This window comes from Impatiens glandulifera, chromosome 8 (assembly GCF_907164915.1).
Source record: "Impatiens glandulifera chromosome 8, dImpGla2.1, whole genome shotgun sequence".
Lineage (NCBI taxonomy): Eukaryota > Viridiplantae > Streptophyta > Magnoliopsida > Ericales > Balsaminaceae > Impatiens > Impatiens glandulifera.
This window is the reverse complement of record NC_061869.1, coordinates 8,427,420-8,449,909: the sequence shown is the minus strand read 5'-3', so window position 1 is coordinate 8,449,909 and position 22,490 is coordinate 8,427,420. Positions and strand designations below refer to the sequence as shown.

At 32.4% G+C, this 22,490-nt stretch overlaps 3 protein-coding genes across 4 annotated transcripts; 1 reads left to right on the top strand and 2 right to left on the bottom strand.

Moving 5' to 3' along the window:
- The first annotated feature begins 5,823 nt into the window (after positions 1-5,823).
- On the top strand, positions 5,824-7,489 carry LOC124912112 (CASP-like protein 2B1). The gene is made up of 3 exons (XM_047452672.1): positions 5,824-6,131; positions 6,209-6,341; positions 6,985-7,489. Exons 1-3 carry the CDS (start codon positions 5,902-5,904, stop codon positions 7,204-7,206), a joined length of 585 nt encoding a protein of 194 aa, XP_047308628.1. The 5' UTR covers positions 5,824-5,901; the 3' UTR covers positions 7,207-7,489.
- Positions 7,490-17,176: 9,687 nt separating this feature from the next.
- LOC124911369 (pentatricopeptide repeat-containing protein At4g16390, chloroplastic) lies at positions 17,177-19,473 on the bottom strand. Its single transcript, XM_047451844.1, has one exon. It carries the CDS (start codon positions 19,426-19,428, stop codon positions 17,311-17,313), a length of 2,118 nt encoding a protein of 705 aa, XP_047307800.1. The 5' UTR covers positions 19,429-19,473; the 3' UTR covers positions 17,177-17,310.
- Positions 19,474-21,045: 1,572 nt separating this feature from the next.
- Positions 21,046-22,215, bottom strand: LOC124912416 (protein PYRICULARIA ORYZAE RESISTANCE 21-like). Of its 2 annotated transcripts, none has more exons than XM_047453032.1 (3): positions 22,058-22,215; positions 21,905-21,986; positions 21,046-21,806 (listed from the first exon to the last, which is right to left on the bottom strand). In XM_047453032.1, exons 1-3 carry the CDS (start codon positions 22,070-22,072, stop codon positions 21,292-21,294), a joined length of 612 nt encoding a protein of 203 aa, XP_047308988.1. In that variant the 5' UTR covers positions 22,073-22,215; the 3' UTR covers positions 21,046-21,291. The 2 variants fall into 2 exon arrangements, with proteins under 2 accessions (XP_047308988.1, XP_047308989.1); XM_047453033.1 differs by having other exon boundaries at positions 21,046-21,803.
- Positions 22,216-22,490: the final 275 nt, after the last annotated feature.

The following is a 22,490-nucleotide window of genomic DNA, read 5'->3' as shown; positions in this document are numbered from 1 at the left end:
AGTCATCCACTCATCAAAAAGGATTTTACAATCAATGTATTCAATATAAGAACACTCATCTAGATGCAGCCTCCAATTAAACATATTAACACTTGATCAACTTTTAGAAATGCATTCAATCAAGGTAAAAGTGAAAGATATATTTGCTTCCTATAGCAAGTGCAATATGGTCCAAGAAAGTGAACATACAGTGTGGATCATTTATGGCTTTTGATTCAGCACGGCAAATTAGGAGCACGTGTTGACTAAATTTCTTAATATAACATCGAAACCTGTCTCATTGGCATTCTATTAAGGTGCAGTAAAGCAGCAAAAGTTAAACCCTAACCCTAAATACCATTTCTTCACAAGCACATAACAAACACGAAACCTGTCTCATTGGCATTCTATTAAGGTGCAGTAAAGCAGCAAAAGTTAAACCCTAACCCTAAATACCATTTCTTCACAAGCACATAACAAAAACGGAAATGTCATTTCTTAAACGAGAAATGAATGAATAAGCGTGAAATGCATGCATGCAGAATAAGAACACTGATACAATACTCGTCATATACCCTAAAAGCATTTACACACATAAACGAAACCAGAACCAAACCCTAAACCCTAAATACATCAATATAAATCAATATAAACGGAATAATACACATCAACACCTAACCCTAACTATTAAGCCCTAAACTCACCGGAATATGTCAAAAAGACGGTGGAAAGACGATGATGTCGAATAGACGGTGGAAAGTCGAAGATGTTGGACGAGGAACGATGTTGAGGAACGATGATCTTGATCGATGTTGAAGGAAGTCGGCAGTTGAGAAGACGTGGTTTTGGAAGTCGGAGTGGGAGGGAGAATCGGGGTGGTTTTGTTTTAAATTAGGGCCGAAAAATTATATATACGACTAAAGACGCGATTTACCATGGACGCGATTTAATCTGAATCGCGTGAGTTCATCACCGCGATTTAGATTAAATCGCGTGCATGGTAAATCGCGTACATTTAAAAACGCGAATTACCAATCACGCGTTTCATCTAAATCGCGGTGATGAACTCACGCGATTTAGATGAAACGCGTGATTGGTAATTCGCGTCTTTGAGCGTAAGAAATGGCGCCGAAGGGGTATTTCCGACATTTCGCGGGGCAAAAGGGCCCTTTTTGCCAACTTTAGTAGGCGGGGGCCCTTTTTGGAATTTCCCCTGTTATGGGGGCCATTTCATCAAATTTCCCGTGTCCCATCATTCCTTCTCCTATTCCCTTCCTTAAATTACCTCCCTTATTACTCCTCTTTAATATATACTTTTTAATAAAATATAATATTTATTTTAAATTTTTTATTTAATATATTAAATTATATACTTCAACCTATTATATTAAGTTTATTAACTAATATAAGTAATATATAAGAGTATAATAGTCTAGATGTATTTATTCAGATATTAGTTTTATATATTATTAAACCAACATAAATATTGAATACTTAAATTTCAATATTTCTGTTTGTTAATTTAATTTTTTATCTCTTAATATTTAAGTCATTAAGTATTTAAAATTCAGTATTCAGTATTCCGATATTAATTTTAAATTTTATCAAACACAATTTTTTTTTAATATCAAACACAATTTTTTTTTAAATAATATATTGATAAATATTCTTAATTATTTGTGTGTATAAATAATTATAACCTCCAATTGAGAATGTTGCAAATATTAGATGTCTACTAACTTAAGAATTCGAATGTACCCAATCCCAATTCCAAAGTTAATAAATCAAGGTCCATTAACTTAATAAATTAAAAGTGGTTTTGTAATATATAAAGGATTCTTTGAAATAATATATATATTAATTATTTTTACATAATTATTTTTACTATGTAAAAAATATTTTGATTTAAGATAATTTAGGCCAATTTTAATGAAATTAAATTATTTATCAATATAAAGTTAGGACTTTTATCAATTATAAAAAAATTAATTTGATTTTTTTTAATTTATTTTTAAAGAGAGGTTAGTGCATGAAGAGACAAAATATATTATTATGTACTAACTTGACGAGTATATATAATTATATTTTAAGATTTTAATTGTGCAGGTTAACTTTTTATAAATATATCTCTGTTTAAGTTACTAGATTTTCAATTCCGTATTAAATACTTTGTTTTTCTTAATATAATACAAATTTTCTAACAATTTAATACAATGAAGGGGTTCATACTTGAAACTTGAAACTTGAAATACACTATTAAAAATGGAGGTAAATTTTTGAAATTGAATTAACTTGAATTATTTTTCTATTTGTAAATATTTAATAATAATTTTAATTTAATATCATTTAAATCTTCAATCAATTAGTCTAATTGATTGATTTGCTAATGACTTTTCATTCTCGATCAGTTAGATAGTCTAATTGATTGATTTGTTACTAACTTTCCATATTTGAAGATAATTCTACAAGAGTAGTTAGTTTGATTTTTTCATTAAATAATACTAAATTAGTTATTAGAAACCAAATTTAAAAAAAAAACTCAAACCAACTTGAGTATTTAACCACCGGTAATTAACTGGGAATAGTATTTGTATACCACCACGATTTCACTCTGATTATGCTGATTATGCTGCCGGAAAAGTGAAAACTGTAAACACAATTAAATATATAAAATCACTTATATATTTATTTTTATAATTTTATAAGAGTTTTAAATTTAATATATATTATATTATATTACAAAATATATTTTTTTTTTATAATTTCATTATATAATTTTTATTTTTATTTTAAAATATGATATAAACGATGTGACGTGAGAATTATTTGAAATTGAACGAAACAAGAAAGATACATAGTGAATAAAATTCTTGAAGTAAAACGAGATAAATACATTCTCGTTTCGATCTCTTCATTACCATTTCTATTTGAGTGTGGATAAATCTACGAAATTTAAAGTTCACGGTGATGAAATGATTGAAATATTTATAGGCAAATGTTACATTATTTTTAGTAAATCAAGAGTATGTATATGAATTTCTTGGCAAACCAAATCCAAATAACAAGAGATGAGTTTAACTGAGCTCTAGCTTTTGATTTAGAATTTTCAGAGTTTGAGTATTCTATTTGTGATTATTTTTAATGTTTTATTAGCTGATGTATGATAATTGATGTAATGACTTAAATAATTTGTATTTTTTCATATATTATTCTGTTTAATCAATAAAAGAAAACTCCTATAAAAAAAACTAGAAAAGTTTCCGTTCGATGTATACGGATAAAAATATATTGTTACAACATCTTGCGTTCATCAAATTTGATGTTAAATTTAAAATATAAAATATTATTAGCCTATTTGGTTAAAGAGTTGTACTTGTTTTTGTTAAGTTTGCGAGTTCGAAACATACTTATAGCATTTTAAATTTTATTTTTAACCGTTTTAAATTTATGAGTGGGTCAACCCATAATTCGACCCAAATATCCATTTACTCTCACATATATATCTAAATTAACCACAACTCTCGACCCGACAATCCGGACACTTTCAAAATTAAGCAGCATTATATATATATATATATATATATATATATATATATATATATATATATATATATATATATATATATATATATATATATATATATATATATATATATAACATCAAAAAATTAATACATAAATAGATTGGCAGATTAGGGTAAAAAAGAATAACCATAACCGAGTTAGAAACGAGGTTATTAGCATTACAATGTTAAACCCTTTATCAAATTTTAATGTCATTATTAGATATTTTAAAATATAGTGTTAAATTTAAATACTTCTATTAAGTTTATATACAATATTTGATTTGTATGCTATGGAGCATAGTCACTGTCTAGTGGTTTCAACTTAAATCACTTGGTCCAACCCTTTTTAAGACTCTAGATGGTCCACATTCAACAACTTAATTGTTGGCTTTTAAATTTAGTGTAGATTATTTTATTAAAAAATAAATTTAAATATAAATAATTTTGGTTAAGATCGTTTTAATGATATTTCTTTTACATAGTACATAATGTATATAAGCGCGGTTTGAAATATATATTCCAATAATACACCATTTTTAGATGTTTCATTCATTGAAATATATATGCCAATAATACACCATTTTCAGATGTTTCTTGAGTGGTTAATTTGTTATAGTGTGTGTTCTAAGTTGAGGAAGTATTTTAATATGTCAAATGAAAGGAAAATCAAGGTTGGTTCTAGAGTAAGGACAAACTCATTTAATACAAATATATATATATATATTTAATTAAATTTATTAGTTTTTTTAAATACAAAGAAATATAGCATAATGATTGAAAACAAAAATAAAGAATTTTAATTTGATTATGAGTTTAAATCTCAATATAAACCATGTTTTTACAATTTGTTTTAACTATAACAACAAGGGCAATCCAATTTTTTTTTACATTTTTTTACTTTGATTGGGCAGCTCAAAACTCGGTGTCAGAGACACGAAGTAGATAAAAGAAATTATTTTCACTATTTCATTTAAATCGTGCACAAATATCACATTTTTCACAAAATGGAGTCATCTTGGCAGTGGCTCCGAGAAATAAGCAAGTTAATATTTTCTAGTGATTAATTGATGTGCGTGATGAAAATGTTTTTCATAAGCATTTATGCCCTCAACAAAATCTTCTGTTAACAAGATTACATGCATAGAAAGAGCTTTGTAGAAACTCATAGGTCTTGTTGGTTTTTTCTTTAATTTCAACTCTAATAAAAAAAATTATTATTTTATTATTTTTAGAATTCAAGATTGACATACTTGAATCCAAGAATTTTTTTAACTCTAATATTTAATCAATAACATAACTCAATCTATTAATAAATTACTAAAACATCCTATATTAATTTTATAAAAAATGTTCTATAAAAAATAAACTCACTTTCTCAACATTACTCGTTATCAACATTTTTTAACAAATCAATATTTATTTAAATAACTAAAAATCCAACAAGCTCTTATAAGTCTTTTTTTTTCTTTCTTTAATAATAACAAGAATGAAGATACAAAGTACATTAAAAATAAATTGATAACATTGTTAAAATTACTAAAAAAATGAAATATTTAAACTTTAGGGATAAAAGAAAACCAAGTCTGGGACCATTTTCACTCCCACTATGGTGGGTTTATGATCACAAAAAAAATATTTATTTTGATTAATATAAAAATATGACATGCTCTCTTAATTCCCTTCACTTAGATTTTCCCGTTCATTCTTTTCAAGTTTACTAAAAAAAATCAAGGTCGTTTTAACTCTAATTTTTGGATATCAATGTAGTGATTTCTAGCTGTAGTAGTAATGTTCTAGTATTGAAAAAAAAAAATCAAAGATCTTAAAGACTAGTTGAATGAATGACCCTAGTTGTTGGGGCCGGGACCAAATAGTGGCACATTGCTAGTGAATATCTGAACATGTGCCTGTCTGTTTAGGTATTGAGTAGTTTGAACATTTAATACCATTCATTCAATGCTTAATTTCTAGTGCTAGCTAGCTATTCACGTCCCTTCAATTAATAAGTAATATTAATTTTGTATACAAGAAAGAACGAATTCTTTTTTGATCTAATATTAATGCCGTGGTACAAAGGTAGCCTTAGAATATTCACACTTGGCATCATCTGCACGGAATCAAACAATTCTCTTTTTTCTTTCTTTTTTATCAGAAAATAATTGTGTCTTTTTTATACTTTATATATATATATATATTTATGAGGTTATGTGTTGGGTGGGAACATGGTAGGTGGTGGTTTGAGTATAGTAACATATAGGGTTTTAATCTTTTTTTTGGTATAAAGTCTTGAAATTTATTTCCAATCTCTCTCACTCACTCATCATCTATAATTTTGAAGTGGATTAGGTTAAGGAAGATGATGAGCAGTAATAATGTGGGTCTGAGTCCTGGAAATGTGCCAGTGAATCACGGTGGGGTTCATTTGAAAGACTTGGACCGGAGGGTTAGGACGACTGAGCTGGTGCTGAGATTTTGGGTTTTCTTTTTGGGTATTGTTGCTGTTACTCTCATTGTTACTGATTCTCAGGTCAGAGAGTTCTTTACAATCCAAAGGAAGGCCACATTTACCAACATGAAATCCCTAGTGTATGTTCTTCCTTCACTCTTCTCCATAGAACAATTTTTTGAATGATTTTTAACTAATGATGTTGTTGTATTTGTAGGTTTTTAGTGGCGGCAAATGCCATAGCAGCTGGATACTCGGTGATGCAAGGAACAAGGTGCATAGTGAGTATGGTTAGAGGAAATGTGTTATTTAACAAGAGATTGGCATGGGCTATTTTCTCAGGTGACCAGGTATTATTCATTTTTTTCAAATTATATGTTCATGTTCACATAAAATTTTACATCAAAATTAAACCCACTAAAAAATAGTTTAATTTGTCTAGAGTGGTTACTAAAGAGAACAAAGTTTATTCGATTCTCATCTTTGATATTGTTTTTTTTTATCCAAAACCCTATTTTAAAAAAAAAAAATCATATAAATGTTTTACATAAATCCTAGATAAAACCCCAAAAAAGTCCAAAATCAAACAACCTCTAAGTTTGAAGTTAGGGCATAAAACTTAGATCCAAACATATATGCATGTTGACCAAACAAACCAATACCTCTTGACCATGGTTAGTTTGATGGTGGCTGGCTGGCTTTTGACAGATATTTGTGGATACTTTTAATATGGGAGCATTTATATTATGGGAGCATTTATATTATGTTTTCAATGCTCGAAATTTAAGTTTGGACCACTATTTCCCCTTTATGGTTGGGCAATAAAAGACTCTGTGAATATCTATAAATTGTCCATTGAAGTTTGCTTTGTTTTCATTGTGTCATTATCAATAATTTAAGATTGAATTAATTGTTTATGTTTTATAATGTTTTCATTGTGTCATTATCAATAATTTAAGATTGAATTAATTGTTTATGTTTTATAAGTTGCAGGTTATGGCATACTTAACAGTAGCGGCAGTTTCAGTTTCAATGCAATCTTCAATGTTTGGAAAACTTGGGGAATCAAAATGGCAATGGATGCAATTATGCGATTTGTATGGCCAGTATTGTAAGCAAGCCGGAGAAGGACTTGCCAGTGCCTTATGTGCCAGCATAGGAATGGTTGCTCTTTCTGGAATTTCTGCTTTCAGTCTTTTCCGGTTATATGAATAACCTAGATTAATATATACAAATCCTAGTTAAAACTAATATATAATTAAACTTGTAATAATACTGCTATATATAGCTAGCTTAGCTAGTAATTACATGTTTTGGTTTTGTGTTTGTTTTGTTCTAGTATATGCTCTTGGTTTGTCGACAAAATGCATCGATTGATCACTATATGTGAACCAGAACCAGTGAATGAGTGTTTCTTTTGTCATTATCTAGTTAACATGTTTAATATATGTTAATTAACTTGTAGCATTAATTGTTATCATATATGATTTTTTTCCTCCTTTTAGTAGGACAACTTTTCATTATTGCTATTTTAATATGAGTCCTGATTACTTATGTTACATGTCATGCGTTAATTAGTTTCACAAATTGATAAACAAAATGTAAAATTGGAGTACATGAGATTATGTTATATATGCTCATTACTATAAGTATCTACCATTGTTTTTGGATTTTTTTTAAAGATCCACGAATTATGTAATAAAATTATTGAGATCGATGGGGTGGAAGAAATTTGAGATCTTTCGGCTTTAAAAGTCAGTTCTCGTATTTATTTGATGAGTAACATTTTAGATATTTGTAAGAAAAAAGAGATTGAAGCGAGACAACACATTAGAGTTATCTGACTAAGAAAGTGATATAAATTTAAAATATTTTCACGGGGTATCACAAGCGCAAGCGAATATAATGTGATTAATTCGATTTTGGTTCAGAGAGCTCTTCACGATTGTGAACCGATAATTTCGGATAGTATCGTGCAATTTTATAAGATTTTTGTTCAAAAAATCGTACACGGTCAGACCAAAATTGGATGGTGTGTCTTTTGATGATATCAATGATGAGCAAAAGGGTGTTTTGGAAGCTCTTTTCATATTTGAGGGAGTGAAAACGACAATACTGGGACGTGGTAGCTATAAGGCTCCGGGAAGCAATGACTTTATATTGGCATTTTTCAAAAACGCATGGTCGTTTCTTAAATCCGATAGCATGAAAGCGTTTGAACATTTTTTTCTTATTCTCTTTTTTCGACCAGAGTTGGAACTCAACGTTAATTTGTCTAATCCTCAAGGCTCCCAGAACCATCGATGTAAAAATTTTAGATCGATTAATCTTGTGTCGTCGTTGTATAAGATTGTATCCAAATGTTTGAACCGGTGATTTCGACTAATTAACTTTGCTTTTGTCAAGGGCCGTCAAATTTTTTACAAAGCATTTATCGCAAATGAATGTATTGACTCGACAAACTACAAGGAGAATAGTGTGCCTTTATTAAGTTGGATATCAAAAAAGTATATGATCACGTGAATTGAAATTTTTATTTGATGTCATGGGTAGAATAAAAATGGGATATAAATGGATTGGTTGTATTAGATTATACGTTTCGACGAACAAGTGCTTTGTGATTGTGAATGGAAGTTCTAAGGAAGCTTTTTAAAGCTCAAGGGGTATTAGACAATGTGACCCGTTGTCTCCATTCTTGTTTGTCATTGTCTTGGAACCGTTTTATAGAATATTGAAGTTTGCTAAATAAGTTGGTCTCATTAGAGGAGTGGATTGAGGGGCAAGGATGTCTCATTTTGCCATTTCTCATTTTTTCTTCGCTGACGATACATTGTGAATGATACAAGCAACAAAAAAACGTCAAACATCTACTGATATTCTATAATTGTTCAGAGCATGCTCTAGATTGAGGGTCAATATCGTTAAGTTTAATATTTTCATCTCGGACTTTGTTTCCAATAGAAGGAAAACATATTTTGCAAGTATTATGGGCTTCAGCATTGGAACATTTTTGTCTACTTATCTTAGTATGCCTCTCAGTACTAAAACACCTTCAATTCCTTTTGGGACCCGATCATCTCTAAAATAGAGAGGACATTACATATTTGGATGAGCAAGATGATTTTAAAAAAAGATCGTTTGGTCTTTATCAAGAATATATTGGTCTCTGTGCCCATTTTTATGATGTCTTTATTTCTTAATCCCAATAATGTAGTCGTGAAGATGAAAAAAAATATGTTCAAATTTCTTTGGGAATCCTCTGAGTCCTCTTTTGATCATTTGGTGAGTTGGGCTAAAGTGAAGTGATTCAAAAATCAAAGAGCCTTGAGAATCAGGGATTTTGATTCATTTAACAAAATTCTCTTGTCAAAATGATGCAACAAATTCCATTCGGAGCATAACTTTTTTTGGGCTAATATGATTAGCTACAAATATGAAAATGATTTGTCTAATGGTTCATTAGAGATAACCCCTAACCAGCTAGTTGTAACGTTTCAAGAGACAGATACTATGTGAAAGTCTTTTCGTGGACTGTGCAAATTCTTGGTAGGCGATGGCTCATTGATCATATTCTAAGATGTATTTGTGTAGTATCAAAAGTTTGCATTGTCATTCTCAACCCTTACTTTGGCCACGATCTATAGAAATATTTCAGTCAAGGACATGTTCGATCAACATTCGAATAGTTTCGTAAGTAGACCAGATACAAGAGAAGACTTTGATGTAGAGATAACCTTACATGAAAGGATGTTATTCTTAGTGGATCGCAAGTTGGTGATTCCTTCTTCATGTGATATCTTACATTGACAAGATATGAATTCATTTAAGGTTGCACATTGTTACACATTATTTACGGAGACTACTCCATATATACTTCATATGTGATAAGTTGTAGGATCCTAAATTTCCCTCAAAAATCTCATTTTTTGGATAGAGTATAATGTATGGAAGGATCTTAAGGGATGATAAATGCATGAAAAAATTGTGCATAAGTCGTTGCAAAATGTGTTGCGGAGAGGTAGAGACGACACCTCACTTTCTTTTGTATTGCAAAGAAGTGGCTGCGATTTTGATCATATTTTGGAACATTATTAGCATTGTGTGGATGATGTCTGAGTCAATCATCGGTTGTTAGGATATTTGGATAGAAACCATGAGCTCGGTTGGATTGAGTCGATGGGTTTTTATCCCGATTATTTATGGTGAACTATTTGGTTCAAAAGGAACTATAAGACGTTCAATGATTGCGGTCGACCAATGTGTTTACTCTATAACGCTATTATTATGATAAATGAAAGCTCTCTTTTGAAAAATCAGTGGATGCGTTCAGTGAATTCATTGATCTTCTTAAGGATCTCTAAGCTTGTTAATGTTAGGATTTATATTATGTTTGTTCGTTGTGAGCATTTTTTGTTTATGTTTTCATTATTTCTCTTAAATAGTTAATTCGTTGTATTTTTAGTGTGTTAGGATCGAGTACAACGATAAAGACGGGGGTTTGACTTTGTTGGACGCTTACACACACTTCGTTTGATATTAACTCTGTTAGAAGTTAATATTCGTTTATATTCTTCACAAGTCGTCACAAACTCTTGAACCGAGTTCAAGTGCGGAATAATTTGTTTAGACTTGAAACAATAGGAAAATGGGACTCAAAAGAAATTAAGAGAAGATACACGAGATTTTATGGATGTTTAAAGTAGAAGCTCCTACGTCACCTCTTCTTCTCAACCTTGAGAAAGATATTCACTAGAAGATTTGGTTTAAATACAATATTTGTACAAACTCAGTCGGACAACCAGGACTTAGATGCTGCCTATTTCCAAACTCTTAGCACACAAACACTTTGTTGAACAAAAATAGATTCTATCAACTTACAACACTGAATACTCACACAGAATAGGCAGTATGTAATAAAATTTTAATACTCTAGCAAACTTGAAAGCTTTTAGGACTTTGAGAGCTTGAGAGAGTAGTGAGAACAATTGGTGTTTTTGCTTGTAAAATTGATGATAAAGTTGATAAAGCTTATTGAACCCTTGTGAATAAAATTGTCCTTTGTCTTCTTAAGTATGCAAACTGCAACGGACATATTTGCTTCATAGGGCATCGGTCCTTGTTTGATTGACTGAGTTCCAGAATGGTACATCAAGGAGGATCTTCTTTGATTTTGTCTTTACTTGTATGATAGTAAGTCAAATTCTCATTAATGGGATTACAATGTACGAGGAACGTACAACTCAAAGGGTTTGACTTATCTTGGTTTATAGTAGTCTTTTATATGTATGATTTTGCTTCCGTGTCAGACTACTCATAACTAATGCTTATTCGTGAACTAAGGTTGATCAAATATAGGAAAGTTTTTAGTCAAAATGTCGAACTTGGAAATTACCGGAAGCGCCTAGTAGGACCGAAGTGGTAAAATACCGGGTACACTTAATATAAAGCTAAATTGATAAATTATCGGAGATGTTTATCCAAAAACTAATTGGGGTAAACTACCGGGTGAATCTGTTTAATATAATACCGACTTTGATATAAAATACTGGAAGACTTGAGGGTGAGATGAAACCGGAAGCGTTTATCTAGAAACCGATCTGGATAAATTACCGGATGCTTCCAATACTAAACTGAGGTATAAAATATTGGACGCGCTCCATAGAGTACCGACTTGATATAATACCGGATGCGTTTTAATATAAAACCGAATTCACAAACTACCGGATACATGTTTGTAAAATACCAAAGTCATAAACTACCGGAGGCGTATTTGTAAAATACCAAAGTTACAAACTACCGAAGGTGTGTTTGTAAAATACTGAAGTTACAAACTACCGGAGGCGTGCTTGTAAAATACCGGACGCGCTTCATTACAAAACTGAAATCATATATGACCAGACGCTTGTTAGCATAAAACCGATCTTATATAAAATATCGGATGCTTGCAAACTATCGTATACATGTTTCTTTGCATAAAACCAAAATTGTAAAATCGGACGCACTTTTCACATAATATCAGTTAGGAAAGATAAGTAAGCAAGAACTTGCTGTAGATTAAAAATGTATTTCTGTGTGTTATTACAATTACAAGAACATGAATTTATACAAAAATAAGGGAAACTAAAAGGTTAGAATGTGTAAAGGTTTTAAATACACTTAGTAGATGGAATATAAAAACCAAGAGACTAAGTGGGTTGCTCTTTAATGGTATAGTCTTTAATACCTTCCCTCAAACGAAACGGGGAGGCACACACCGTGAGTTTGTTACGCAATAAAGCTAATCGGTTTGACGTAAGTCCTTTGGTGAGGATGTCGGAAATTTGATCATTAGTAGGTATGTATCGGATGTAAAGAGCTTTTTGAGCAACACGTTCACGAACGAAGTGAAAATCAATCTCTATATGTTTCGTACGAGCATGAAAAACTGGATTGGCCGACAGAAATGCAGCATCAATGTTGTCACACCATAGAGTGGGAGGTTGAAGTGGGGAGATGCAAAGTTCACGTAGCAAGGATTGGAGCCAGATGAGTTCAGCAGTAGAATGAGCTAGAGCTCGATACTCAGACTCGGTACTAGACCGAGCAACAACTTGTTGTTTCTTTGAATTCCAAGAGATAAGATTGTCACCAAGAAATATGCAGTAGCCAGTTGTGGAGCGACGATCGTCCGGACAACCAGCCTAGTCGGAGTCAAAAAAGGCAGATATATCGAGAGAAGATGATGGACGAATGAGAAGTCCATGATGAGGAGTATGACGAAGGTAGCGGAGTATTCTTTTTACTTCAGACCAATGAGTGGTGGTAGGAGACTGCATGAATTGACATGCACGATTGACAGCAAATGCTAGTTCAGGTCGAGTATGTGTTAAATATTGGAGAGCACCAACAATGCTGCGATACAAAAATGGTTCAGGAAGAGTATCACCATCATGGCGAAATAAAGATGACCCAGAAGAGATTGGAGTATTAAGAGGTTTTGAGTCACTCATATTGGCTCGGATAAGAATGTCATTGATATATTTTGATTGAGAGAGAAAAATGCCGGAGGTAGATCGATGAGCTTCAATCCCAAGAAAATAGTGTAGTGGACCTAAATCTTTAAGAGGGAAAATATGGTTAAGTTGAGAGATGATTGAGGAGATGTGAGAGGAAGAGTTACTAGTGAATATAATATCATCCACGTAGACAAGAAATAACGATGTAATTTGTGGAGAGTGGTACATGAATAAAAAAGAATCATTTTTGGATTCTTGAAATCCAATGGAAAGAAGAGCAAATTTTAAGGTAGTATACCATTCGTGGGGAGTTTGTTTGAGTCCATAGAGTGCTTTGTGAAGTTTGCACACATGATTATGATAATCAGGATGAGTGAACCCAGGCGGTTGAGACATAAAAACTTCCTCATGTAGAGTTCCATGTAAAAAGGCATTACTAACATCGAGTTGATGAATAGGCCATTGCCGAGTGACGACAAGTGAGAAGATGGTTCGGATGGTAGTATGTTTGACAACTGGGCTGAATGTTTCAAGATAGTCAATGCCTTCTTGTTGATGAAATCCCTTTGCAACTAAACGAGCCTTATGACGTTCAATGGAACCATCGGATCTTTGTTTTATTTTGAAAACTCATTTGCAACCCACGATATTCTGCGAGGATCTAGGAACAAGAGACCACGTCTTGTTTTGAATTAGAGCATTAAACTCATTTGCCATGGCAGAACGTCATTGAGTATCTTTATTGGCGGTGGAGAAACATGTAGGTGGAGAGGTGGAGATGGTGGCAATGTTAGCATTGTGAAGGGCACGAGTTTTGGAGTGAGGACACTAAATCCGTCAGCAGCATCGACTTGGAGAAAAGCTTCAGGGGCAGAATTAGTTCCAGTAACAAATGGATAGAGACCATAACCTTTAAGGGTAGGTAAGATTTGAGATTTTCAAATAAGAAAGTTTTTGTGATCGAGTTTAATGGATGTGAGATTGTGGAAGAGATGAGTGGTTGAAGCGGAAGAAGATGAAGAAGAGGCCATGGATACAGAGGTTTGTTAAAACCGAATAATAGCTCTGATACCAAGTTATGAAAGATAAGTAAGCAAGAACTTGCTGTAGATTAAGAATGTATTTCTGTGTGTTATTACAATTACAAGAATATAAATTTATCAAAAAAATAAGAGAAACTAAAAGGTTAAAATGTGTAAAGGTTTTAAATACACTTAGTAGATGGAATATGAAAACCAAGAGACTAAGTGGGTTGCTCTTTAATGGTATAGTCTTTAATAATACCAAAGTTATATAATACCGATTTTGGAGATAAAACCGGAAGCGCTCCTTGATAAAATACCGAGGTTTGATCGCCAGTTTTGATCAACTACCGGGCAACTTTTCCTTTCCAATTTTCTTCAATCTGCACCGAATTGTTTTAACACAATTCAGTCTTTATTTATACACTTATAGTTAATACTTTTATTTAATATGGTGTGTTTGATTACAATGTGAACACTCGTAATTTTGTCGTTATGCTTAAACGACTATCAATTATAACATAATGCGCTAACTTTTTCAAAAAAAAATAATAATAATTGAGATTAAGAAGTGATGAATTTTGTGGAAGCTCAAAATGACTCAAAATTAAATGTATATAAATATTCCTAACTAGTAAACTTTTCAATAAATTTTTATTTTTTCAAAAGGTCATATAAAATATTTATTAAGCTCAAAACTACATAAAAAAAAAAATAAATGACCATATAAAGGGAGTGCAAGAACTATGTGTTTTTGTTAATTTCTTAAAAGAATGATACATGATTCAAGAATTGATAGATAAAAAATCTAGAAACATTGTATGTTGTGTGATGGGAATGAAGAAATAACTGATCATCTCTTCAGGAACTGTTCATTTGCTTCGAAACTTTGAAATAAATTTACAAAAAATATAGAGATGACCAGATTCTCAGGAGACTGGAAAGAAATCAAGGAAGTGGCTGTGAAGAAAGCGAATGACACAAAGTTTAAGTCAAAGATTTTCAAATGCAGATTCGGCTCAACAGTTTACAACATCTAGCGGGAGAGAAACGCGAGGACATTCTCGAGGAATCGAAAAAGTTTGGAGCAGACCTGAGATGATATTGTAACTGACTGTAGCGCGAACATCTAGATGTGGAGAAGAGCCCCGAAAAATGAACAGAATTGGAACATCTGTGGGAACTGGAATGTATCATATCAGGAAGTCACCAAAGACGCTGCTTTTTTAGCGAGATAAACGCAATTTAAATTTGTTTGTAATTCTGATGATTGTTTTTAATTCATTTGTTTTTAGACCGTAACGAACTTAATTTTCCTAGGCTTGTCTAGAAAAATATAGAAACTCATCTGGTTTTTTTCCTGTTTTTTGAGAATTTTAATGAAATGACGTTGAAACAACATTTTGTAGTTTTTGTAGTTGACGTCCTCAAAAGTATATTTGGAGTTATAATATATCAAATATGGTAAAAAAGAAATGCATGAATCTTCTCGAGGATAGACGGACAAATAAACAAATTTGGTGAGATATTCGAACTAATGTGCATGACTTCCAAGTGAAGAAGAATCTCCATCACCCAACATAACTAGAAAAATGTAAATTTCTCAGTATTTATTATGTCATAGTCACAAAAACTACCCAATATAATGCGCAATAATTAGATTCATTTTGTTATTATTCTTAACATTCCGTTATAATTACTTAATTCAATTAGAAAATTCTTAATATGTTGAGACAATTATTTATTTTATGTAGAAAAAATGATTATATCTTTTTCCTGATACAATTTTTAATAAATGAAAACTATAATTCACTTCTCTAATTAAAAAATAAATAAAAATTTATCAATTCACAACTGTCAAATGTCAAAGACTCTTCTATTTTATTTTCCAATAAATTGTGAGACACAGATGGTTCTATGTTCTATTTATAACATTAAATAACTCCGCATTATCGGTCTAGTTTATCAACAGAAAAATGCAATTGACATTTTACCCATTTGTATCAAGCTCAAACTTGTAAGTGGATTTGTTATCCTTTGAGCTAACACCGACTTATAATTTTGTTTATGAGTTGAGGGAAAATTGACAAAGTCTTGGAGAAGACAAATATTTGAAGGCATGATCGAACTCAATTAGTGCTAAAACTTGGTTAAAACATTTATTGTTTCCAACCAATGTCTCCTACTCACCTCATCAATCGAGTGGATGCGGATTTCATCATCATCATTGGACATTGGGTAAAATCCATATCGATTAATCATACTCTAGAATGGTCGAAAGAGATGGCCGCCAACTCTGTTGATTTCGTCGCTCTTTTCTACCTAGAAAAGATTGAATCGAAAATTTGTAGCTCTCATGTAACTCCACGCTCCTCAAGAAGTGTTCTAGTTGATGCTTGTTCACAATGATCTTCACCACTTGCCCTGTTCTACACTTATCGTCGTGATCATGCTCCATTTTCTGAGACTTGGGAGCCGAGTTGCATGAATCATCTAAATAGAAAACATCCTCCCCGGCTAGAGCTTTATGGCTTTGTGATGGGCTCATCTTCATGACTTCTGTTGTTGAATGAATGAATTCTTCTTCTTCCCCTCCATTGAAAGGCAAGCATATGATGATCTTCTTTGGACATGTAGAAAGAAATGCATGAATGCAATTTCCCATTTTTACATTAAATGTACCACAACCAGATCAAGAACTCTCTGATCTCCCCCATATGTATATTACCCTACTATTTGCAACGTGGGGGGCATATCTTAGGCCTTTAGTTTGCTTAACCAATTAAAAATGTGAAATGAGAATCAAGTGTTTGGATTTTTTATTATAAAATTGAATGTGTATATCTAATCAAATGACTCCAATTGATTATTTGATTGTTCTTTTCTAACATAAATAAACAACTTCATGTGTGTAACCTTAGTAAACAAATATAGTATCAATGTGAAAACAAACAACCATAAAATATGTACAATGTTTTCCAAGTCAATAGAGTCTAGAAACAGAATGAGGTACAATGCACCAAATTATCATTTCTTTAAAGATGATACTGACTAGAAAACAACAATCAAACTAAATTAATTTATTTTAATATTTAAATTAGAGTTTATTCTATAAGAAAGTTAACACAAGTACACAAACCTTTATATGATAGTGATTAAAACCCAAAATAAACCATACAAACATATTGCATAAATAAACATTCTCATATCATGTCCCATACAAAATTGTTATCTATCAAGATAAGCTACTACATTAATAAATAATAATAATAATAAAACAGATTACCCAAGACATTATCTACTTACTTAGCCGCAACAACAGCCTCCAGAGCCTCAGCAGCTCGCCTAGACTCCAACCATGAAACCGCAGCAACTTTCGTAGTCAAAAACCACCCCACCTTATCCGTAGCCTCGTGAAAAGGGGCATCGAGTTCCTTAAGATGAGTTTCGAAAACGCTAGCCAATCCCTTATCCGAATACTTATGCTTCCCATGCCCCGTATTAATCCCTAACATCGGAGGAAACTCCTCCCCTTTCTCCAACGCTCGCGACAGATCGTTCATCCAAATATGAAGCGCAGTCAAAGCCGCACCCAGAGATAAACTCTTCAAATGAAGAGACCATTGTGTGGATGTCTTCATCTGCAAATCATTGTAAATCCCCATCCCCATAGCTACTTCCAATAACTCGCAAGCTTTCTCAAGCATATCCAAATTCACGCAAAGATCTATCAAACAGTTGCAATAAGCTTTCTTAACAACATTACTAATCGAACCCAACAATTCCTTCGCCTCCTTCTTTAACACCTCACTATCAGCCGTTCCAAGAAGAACGCCATTCACGAAATTACTTAGCTTCGTATTCGCCTTCTCCACACAACCTATCAGTCTCCCAAGCTCCTCTTTCGGAGTTTGCGTCATCACGTTTAGTAAACAACTGCAGAAACGATCGTCAGGCGTAATACCGAGCTCCATAGTTAGGTCAAACATTCTCACAACATCGTCAGTTAGATTAGCTTTCCCGTAACATTGGATTAACGATGTGAGAACAAAGATATTCGGGTTAAAACCAGATTCCTTCATAAGGTTTAGCATTGCCTCGGCTTGTAACACTTTCCCACAACACGAATAAACCGTGATCATCGACGAAAAAGTCCAAGTATCAGGCTTACACGAACCCGACTCGTTCATATCCTCGAAAATCTCGGTGGCTTCTTCGACTAAACCTAAATCAGCGCACATGGATAATAACGTGTTGTACAGAGTGACGTTCATTTCCATTCCTTTCTTCCTCATTTGTCTATAGATGGTAAGGGCATCTTCTCCATATCTAGCCTTACCATAAGCTCGGATCAGGGCAGCGTGAGTGGCCCAACTCGGTTCAAATCCGTTTGTGGTCATCTCTTTGTAAATAGTCTTGGCTTGCCACGGTCTCTTGGCTCTTCCCATTGCATCTAACAATGTGTTGTAAACTACCACGTTTGGTTTAATGTTTAAAGCTTTCATTTCTTCGTATACATTTAAGCAACCGTCGAAGTTAAGAGACATGCCATAGATTTTGATTAGAGTCGAGAATGTGACTGCATCAATTCGCCATTTCTCAGCCCGGGCACGATCGTATAGTTTTAGAGCCATTTCGATATTCCCCGCACGACCATAAGCGTCGATCATCACAGTGTAGTTTACGTCGTCCGGTTCGCATCCGTGGGTGGGCATTTTCTCAAACCATTCAACTGCCTTTTCAGGGAGAGATGAAACCCTAGCGCAGCTGATTATAGTAGAGAATGTGACCTTATCAGGTTTCACTCCTCTCTTAAGCATTTCGTCGAACAGGTTCTCTGCACCAGTAAGATCCTTGTTTTTCTTGAATACTTTCAATGTTACATTATACAAGATGACCTCTTTTGTTAACTTAAGCTTCTGCTGAAAGTATTTGAGTGCTAGAGTAGCGGTTACAGTACTAGACATATTGTTTAAAATAATGACAGCGTCTTGTTCAACCATCATATCGCCTAACCCAGATAAAATACGGAAAACTTCTTGTTCTAATGGTGGGCATGAATTTAGTGATTCGGCTAATTCAGATAGGAAAGCGTACCTTGCATCGTATGAGTTAAGACGAAGCTGAGATGCCCTAGCGCTTCTTGGATTGATCCATACGTTCTTGGAGGAGGAGGAGGAGGCGGTTTCTACGTCTGGGAGAGGGGAAATGGAAGAAGTGAAGGAATTGAAATCGTGGGTTTCTTCTGAAGTTGGTTCTTGAACGGAGAATTGACTGACGCGGAGTGATGTTCTTGAGTTGAGATTGGTATTGTCGCATTTGAGAGTGTAATTCAATTGCTTTAGAGAACGAAATGATTTGAATGAATCGAATTTGAGTGAGAGAAGAGCTGAAGGTGAGGAAAAGACATGGCAATCCATTTTTCCTCCTCCGCCGATCGAGAAGAAGAAGAAGAAGAAGCTTAACCCCTTATCCCCTTATCCTGTGAACATTTTCTTCTTTAAGATTAAAGCCTTTTTTTGCCCTCAAACTATTATTACTCCGTCTTTTTTAACCTTAAATGTTTTTAAAATTTATCTGTTTCACATATATTCTATTTTTTTTTTATTTTGTAAATGATTAGAATACTTGAATTAATTATTTCTAGACATGAGATTTTATTTTGTGAAGATGACTTATATTTTTTTCCTTAAAATTATACTAAAGTTTGGGAAATGATATAATCATTTTCGACAAATTAAACAAATACATCATACATTTAAAAACAAGTAAAATAAACGTAACGGATATATTTATAAAACTAGTTCGGTTAAACGTTTATTTAAATTTCTCTCTTTTTTTTATTAATAAATTTCTCTCAATTTTTTTTTTCTTCCTTCTTATATTCATATGTTATTATTTAATATTTGATTATTTTAACTATTTTTTTATTATTATTTTGCATTTTCCTTATATCATTGATTATTTTAAAATTATTTGATCTCTTTTAAAACTAATACTCGAATAACAGAGATTCGTTCATTTAACAACAAAAAAAATCATTGAATTAGATAATAATAAATATTAATCTATCAAACACCAAAAGAATAATAATCAAGAAAAATTGTAACTCAATGTTTTGTTTATTATTATTATAAACATTTATAAACATGAATAAAATTTAAATTAGGAAAACTATTAATTTTATTTTCTTTTATACTAAAAAAACCAAAATAAAAATCTTCAAAAAAACATTACATAGAAAAATCGATAAAAAAGAGAAATTAATTAATTAATAAAAAATAATAATTATTAATTAATAAAAGAAATTGAATATTTAATTAATAAATATATAAAATTTTAAAAATAATAATAACTATATTTTAACAAATTTTGTATAATCCATATGTTTCTATAAATTTAATTATGTTTAAATGAACTTTTTTTCTTAGAAACAATAAAGTTATATATATGTCTCCTATTATATTTGATGGTTTTGGAAAATACTTAAGCGTTATATTTGATGGTTTTGTAATTCGGCATAATCAATACTCGCGACGTCGGCCGACAAGACGAGCTCAATAGGTCTATGGGATACTGCTCTTCTCTTCTATTTTTTTTTTTTTTGACATGATCACTCAATCCTTAGCCCATGGACTAGAACCTTCTTTTTTCTTCTAAAAATAAATGGCTGGGACAGCTCAATCCTTGTGGCTCCACTTGCTATTGATGTAGTGCACATCAATTCAAATATCATATCAAATTTGTTATTTGTCGATATAATCTTTTTATGTTTATTTAGCGAGATGATATGAGTTTGGTCTTAACTCATATACCCTAATTTCTACTTTTTACTTTTTTGATAAAGAGTTCTAATCATGTTTGGGCAGAGAATGTACTGTCTTTTTTTATAAGACTGTCTTATGACAATGTTTTTTTTTTTCCTATGAATCTATGAGAAGCATTTGAAAACATGAATTGAAAATCTAAAGATATCCAACTCAAACTCTTAACTAAATCTATTCCCAAATATTAAAACCCCATATGCACAAATTATATAAACAAATCTAACAACATCCATTTTTCACATGATTATGCAGCCTGATGAATTTTCTTCATTGAAATAGTCATTCTGTTTATTAACATATATGTCTATGGTAACTAACTGTAATCCCCTTCAAAACCATAAGTATCCTTAATATGCACCAACTACATTCTTTAGCAAATTACAAAAAGAAATAACAACATTCCGAGATTGTAAAACCCAAAATACTATAAACATTAGATACCCTTAACTCAAGATTTCACATGATTGTGCAGCCAGATTGATTTTCTTCATTATTATAGCCCGATCCTCTATAAGCCCCATGATCATAACCATAGTAACCATAGTTATCACTAACAGGCACTGGCTTCCAATACCCTTGATTATAACTTGGCTCCACAGGTCCTGAATGATACCCTCCATAATCAGGCATGTAATAAGGGTATCCCATTGGAGCTTGAACCATCATAGCAGCAGGAGGCATCACTGCAGGAGCTTGAACTAGAACTGGAGCTGGAACAGGAACATGAACTGGAACTGCAACTTCTTTAGGCTTATCGGGTTTTGGTTTGTCATCTCCTTTGGGCTTATTGGACTCTTCTTTTGGCTTATCGGTGGCAGGTTTAGGCTTTGGGGCTTCTTTGATCTCAATACTCTTTATGGTTTTTCCTCCTTTCTTAGCTATCTTGTTGCGAATCTCCTCTGGATTGCAACATACTACTACGGTTATGTATACTGTGTCATGTTTTTCGTCGAATACCTGATTGCTTACTTCTTTTGTTTAGAAGAGCAAGGATTACAAACAACATAGACACCAAATTTGACTCAGTTTTTCTTCATATAATCAAGAATGAACAAAATTAGCTACTCACGAGGAAATTGGCCGAGAACTTTCTTGATCTTCTTGTAGCAACATGGGCACTTCAAGTCGACTTTGAGAACCATATCTGTAGCCTGTTGATTACAAAATCACAATCAGTAAGTGTGATGAAAATGAAAACTGTTGAATAAGCTTTTGGGTATACCTTCTCTGGTGCCATAGTGATGGAACTTGGAAGCTTTGGATCTGAACTTCAATAGTAATGTGAATGGGATGATTGAGTGTTAGGAAGAGAGGTGAACTAGAGAGAAGATTGTTGAAGAAAAATGAGGAAGACGGCAAGCTTAAGTAATGCAATGAAAATGGAAATAGAAATGAAAATGGAAATGAAAATGAAAATGGAAATTTTGTATTGAGAAGTGGCATCGTGCAATTTTGACTGGAAGACACCAGGCAGCCTCACCTTGGACCCCTTAGTGCGGCTGTTTTAGGGATGGGACCACTTCTAACTCTTAGGATTTGTTTGTTTTATGTTGTTTATATGTGTTTTTTACTCTTTCTTCTTTTTTATTTTATTTTTTTAACTCACGATACAACAACTATCTCCTAGGACAACCACTCATCCTCTCTTCTAACTT

What these genes read in the sequence shown, in the direction of transcription:
- LOC124911369 (XM_047451844.1), bottom strand. Translation starts at nt 19,428, where the DNA reads ATGGATTGCCATGTCTTTTCCTCACCTTCAGCTCTTCTCTCACTCAAA.
- LOC124912416 (XM_047453032.1), bottom strand. An exon ending in AGTTCTCGGCCAATTTCCTC is followed by an intron (nt 21,807 to 21,904) that starts GTGAGTAGCTAA and finishes TCTAAACAAAAG; the next exon opens with AAGTAAGCAATCAGGTATTC.
- LOC124912112 (XM_047452672.1), top strand. Translation starts at nt 5,902, where the DNA reads ATGATGAGCAGTAATAATGTGGGTCTGAGTCCTGGAAATGTGCCAGTG. An exon ending in ACCAACATGAAATCCCTAGT is followed by an intron (nt 6,132 to 6,208) that starts GTATGTTCTTCC and finishes TTGTATTTGTAG; the next exon opens with GTTTTTAGTGGCGGCAAATG. An exon ending in CTATTTTCTCAGGTGACCAG is followed by an intron (nt 6,342 to 6,984) that starts GTATTATTCATT and finishes TATAAGTTGCAG; the next exon opens with GTTATGGCATACTTAACAGT.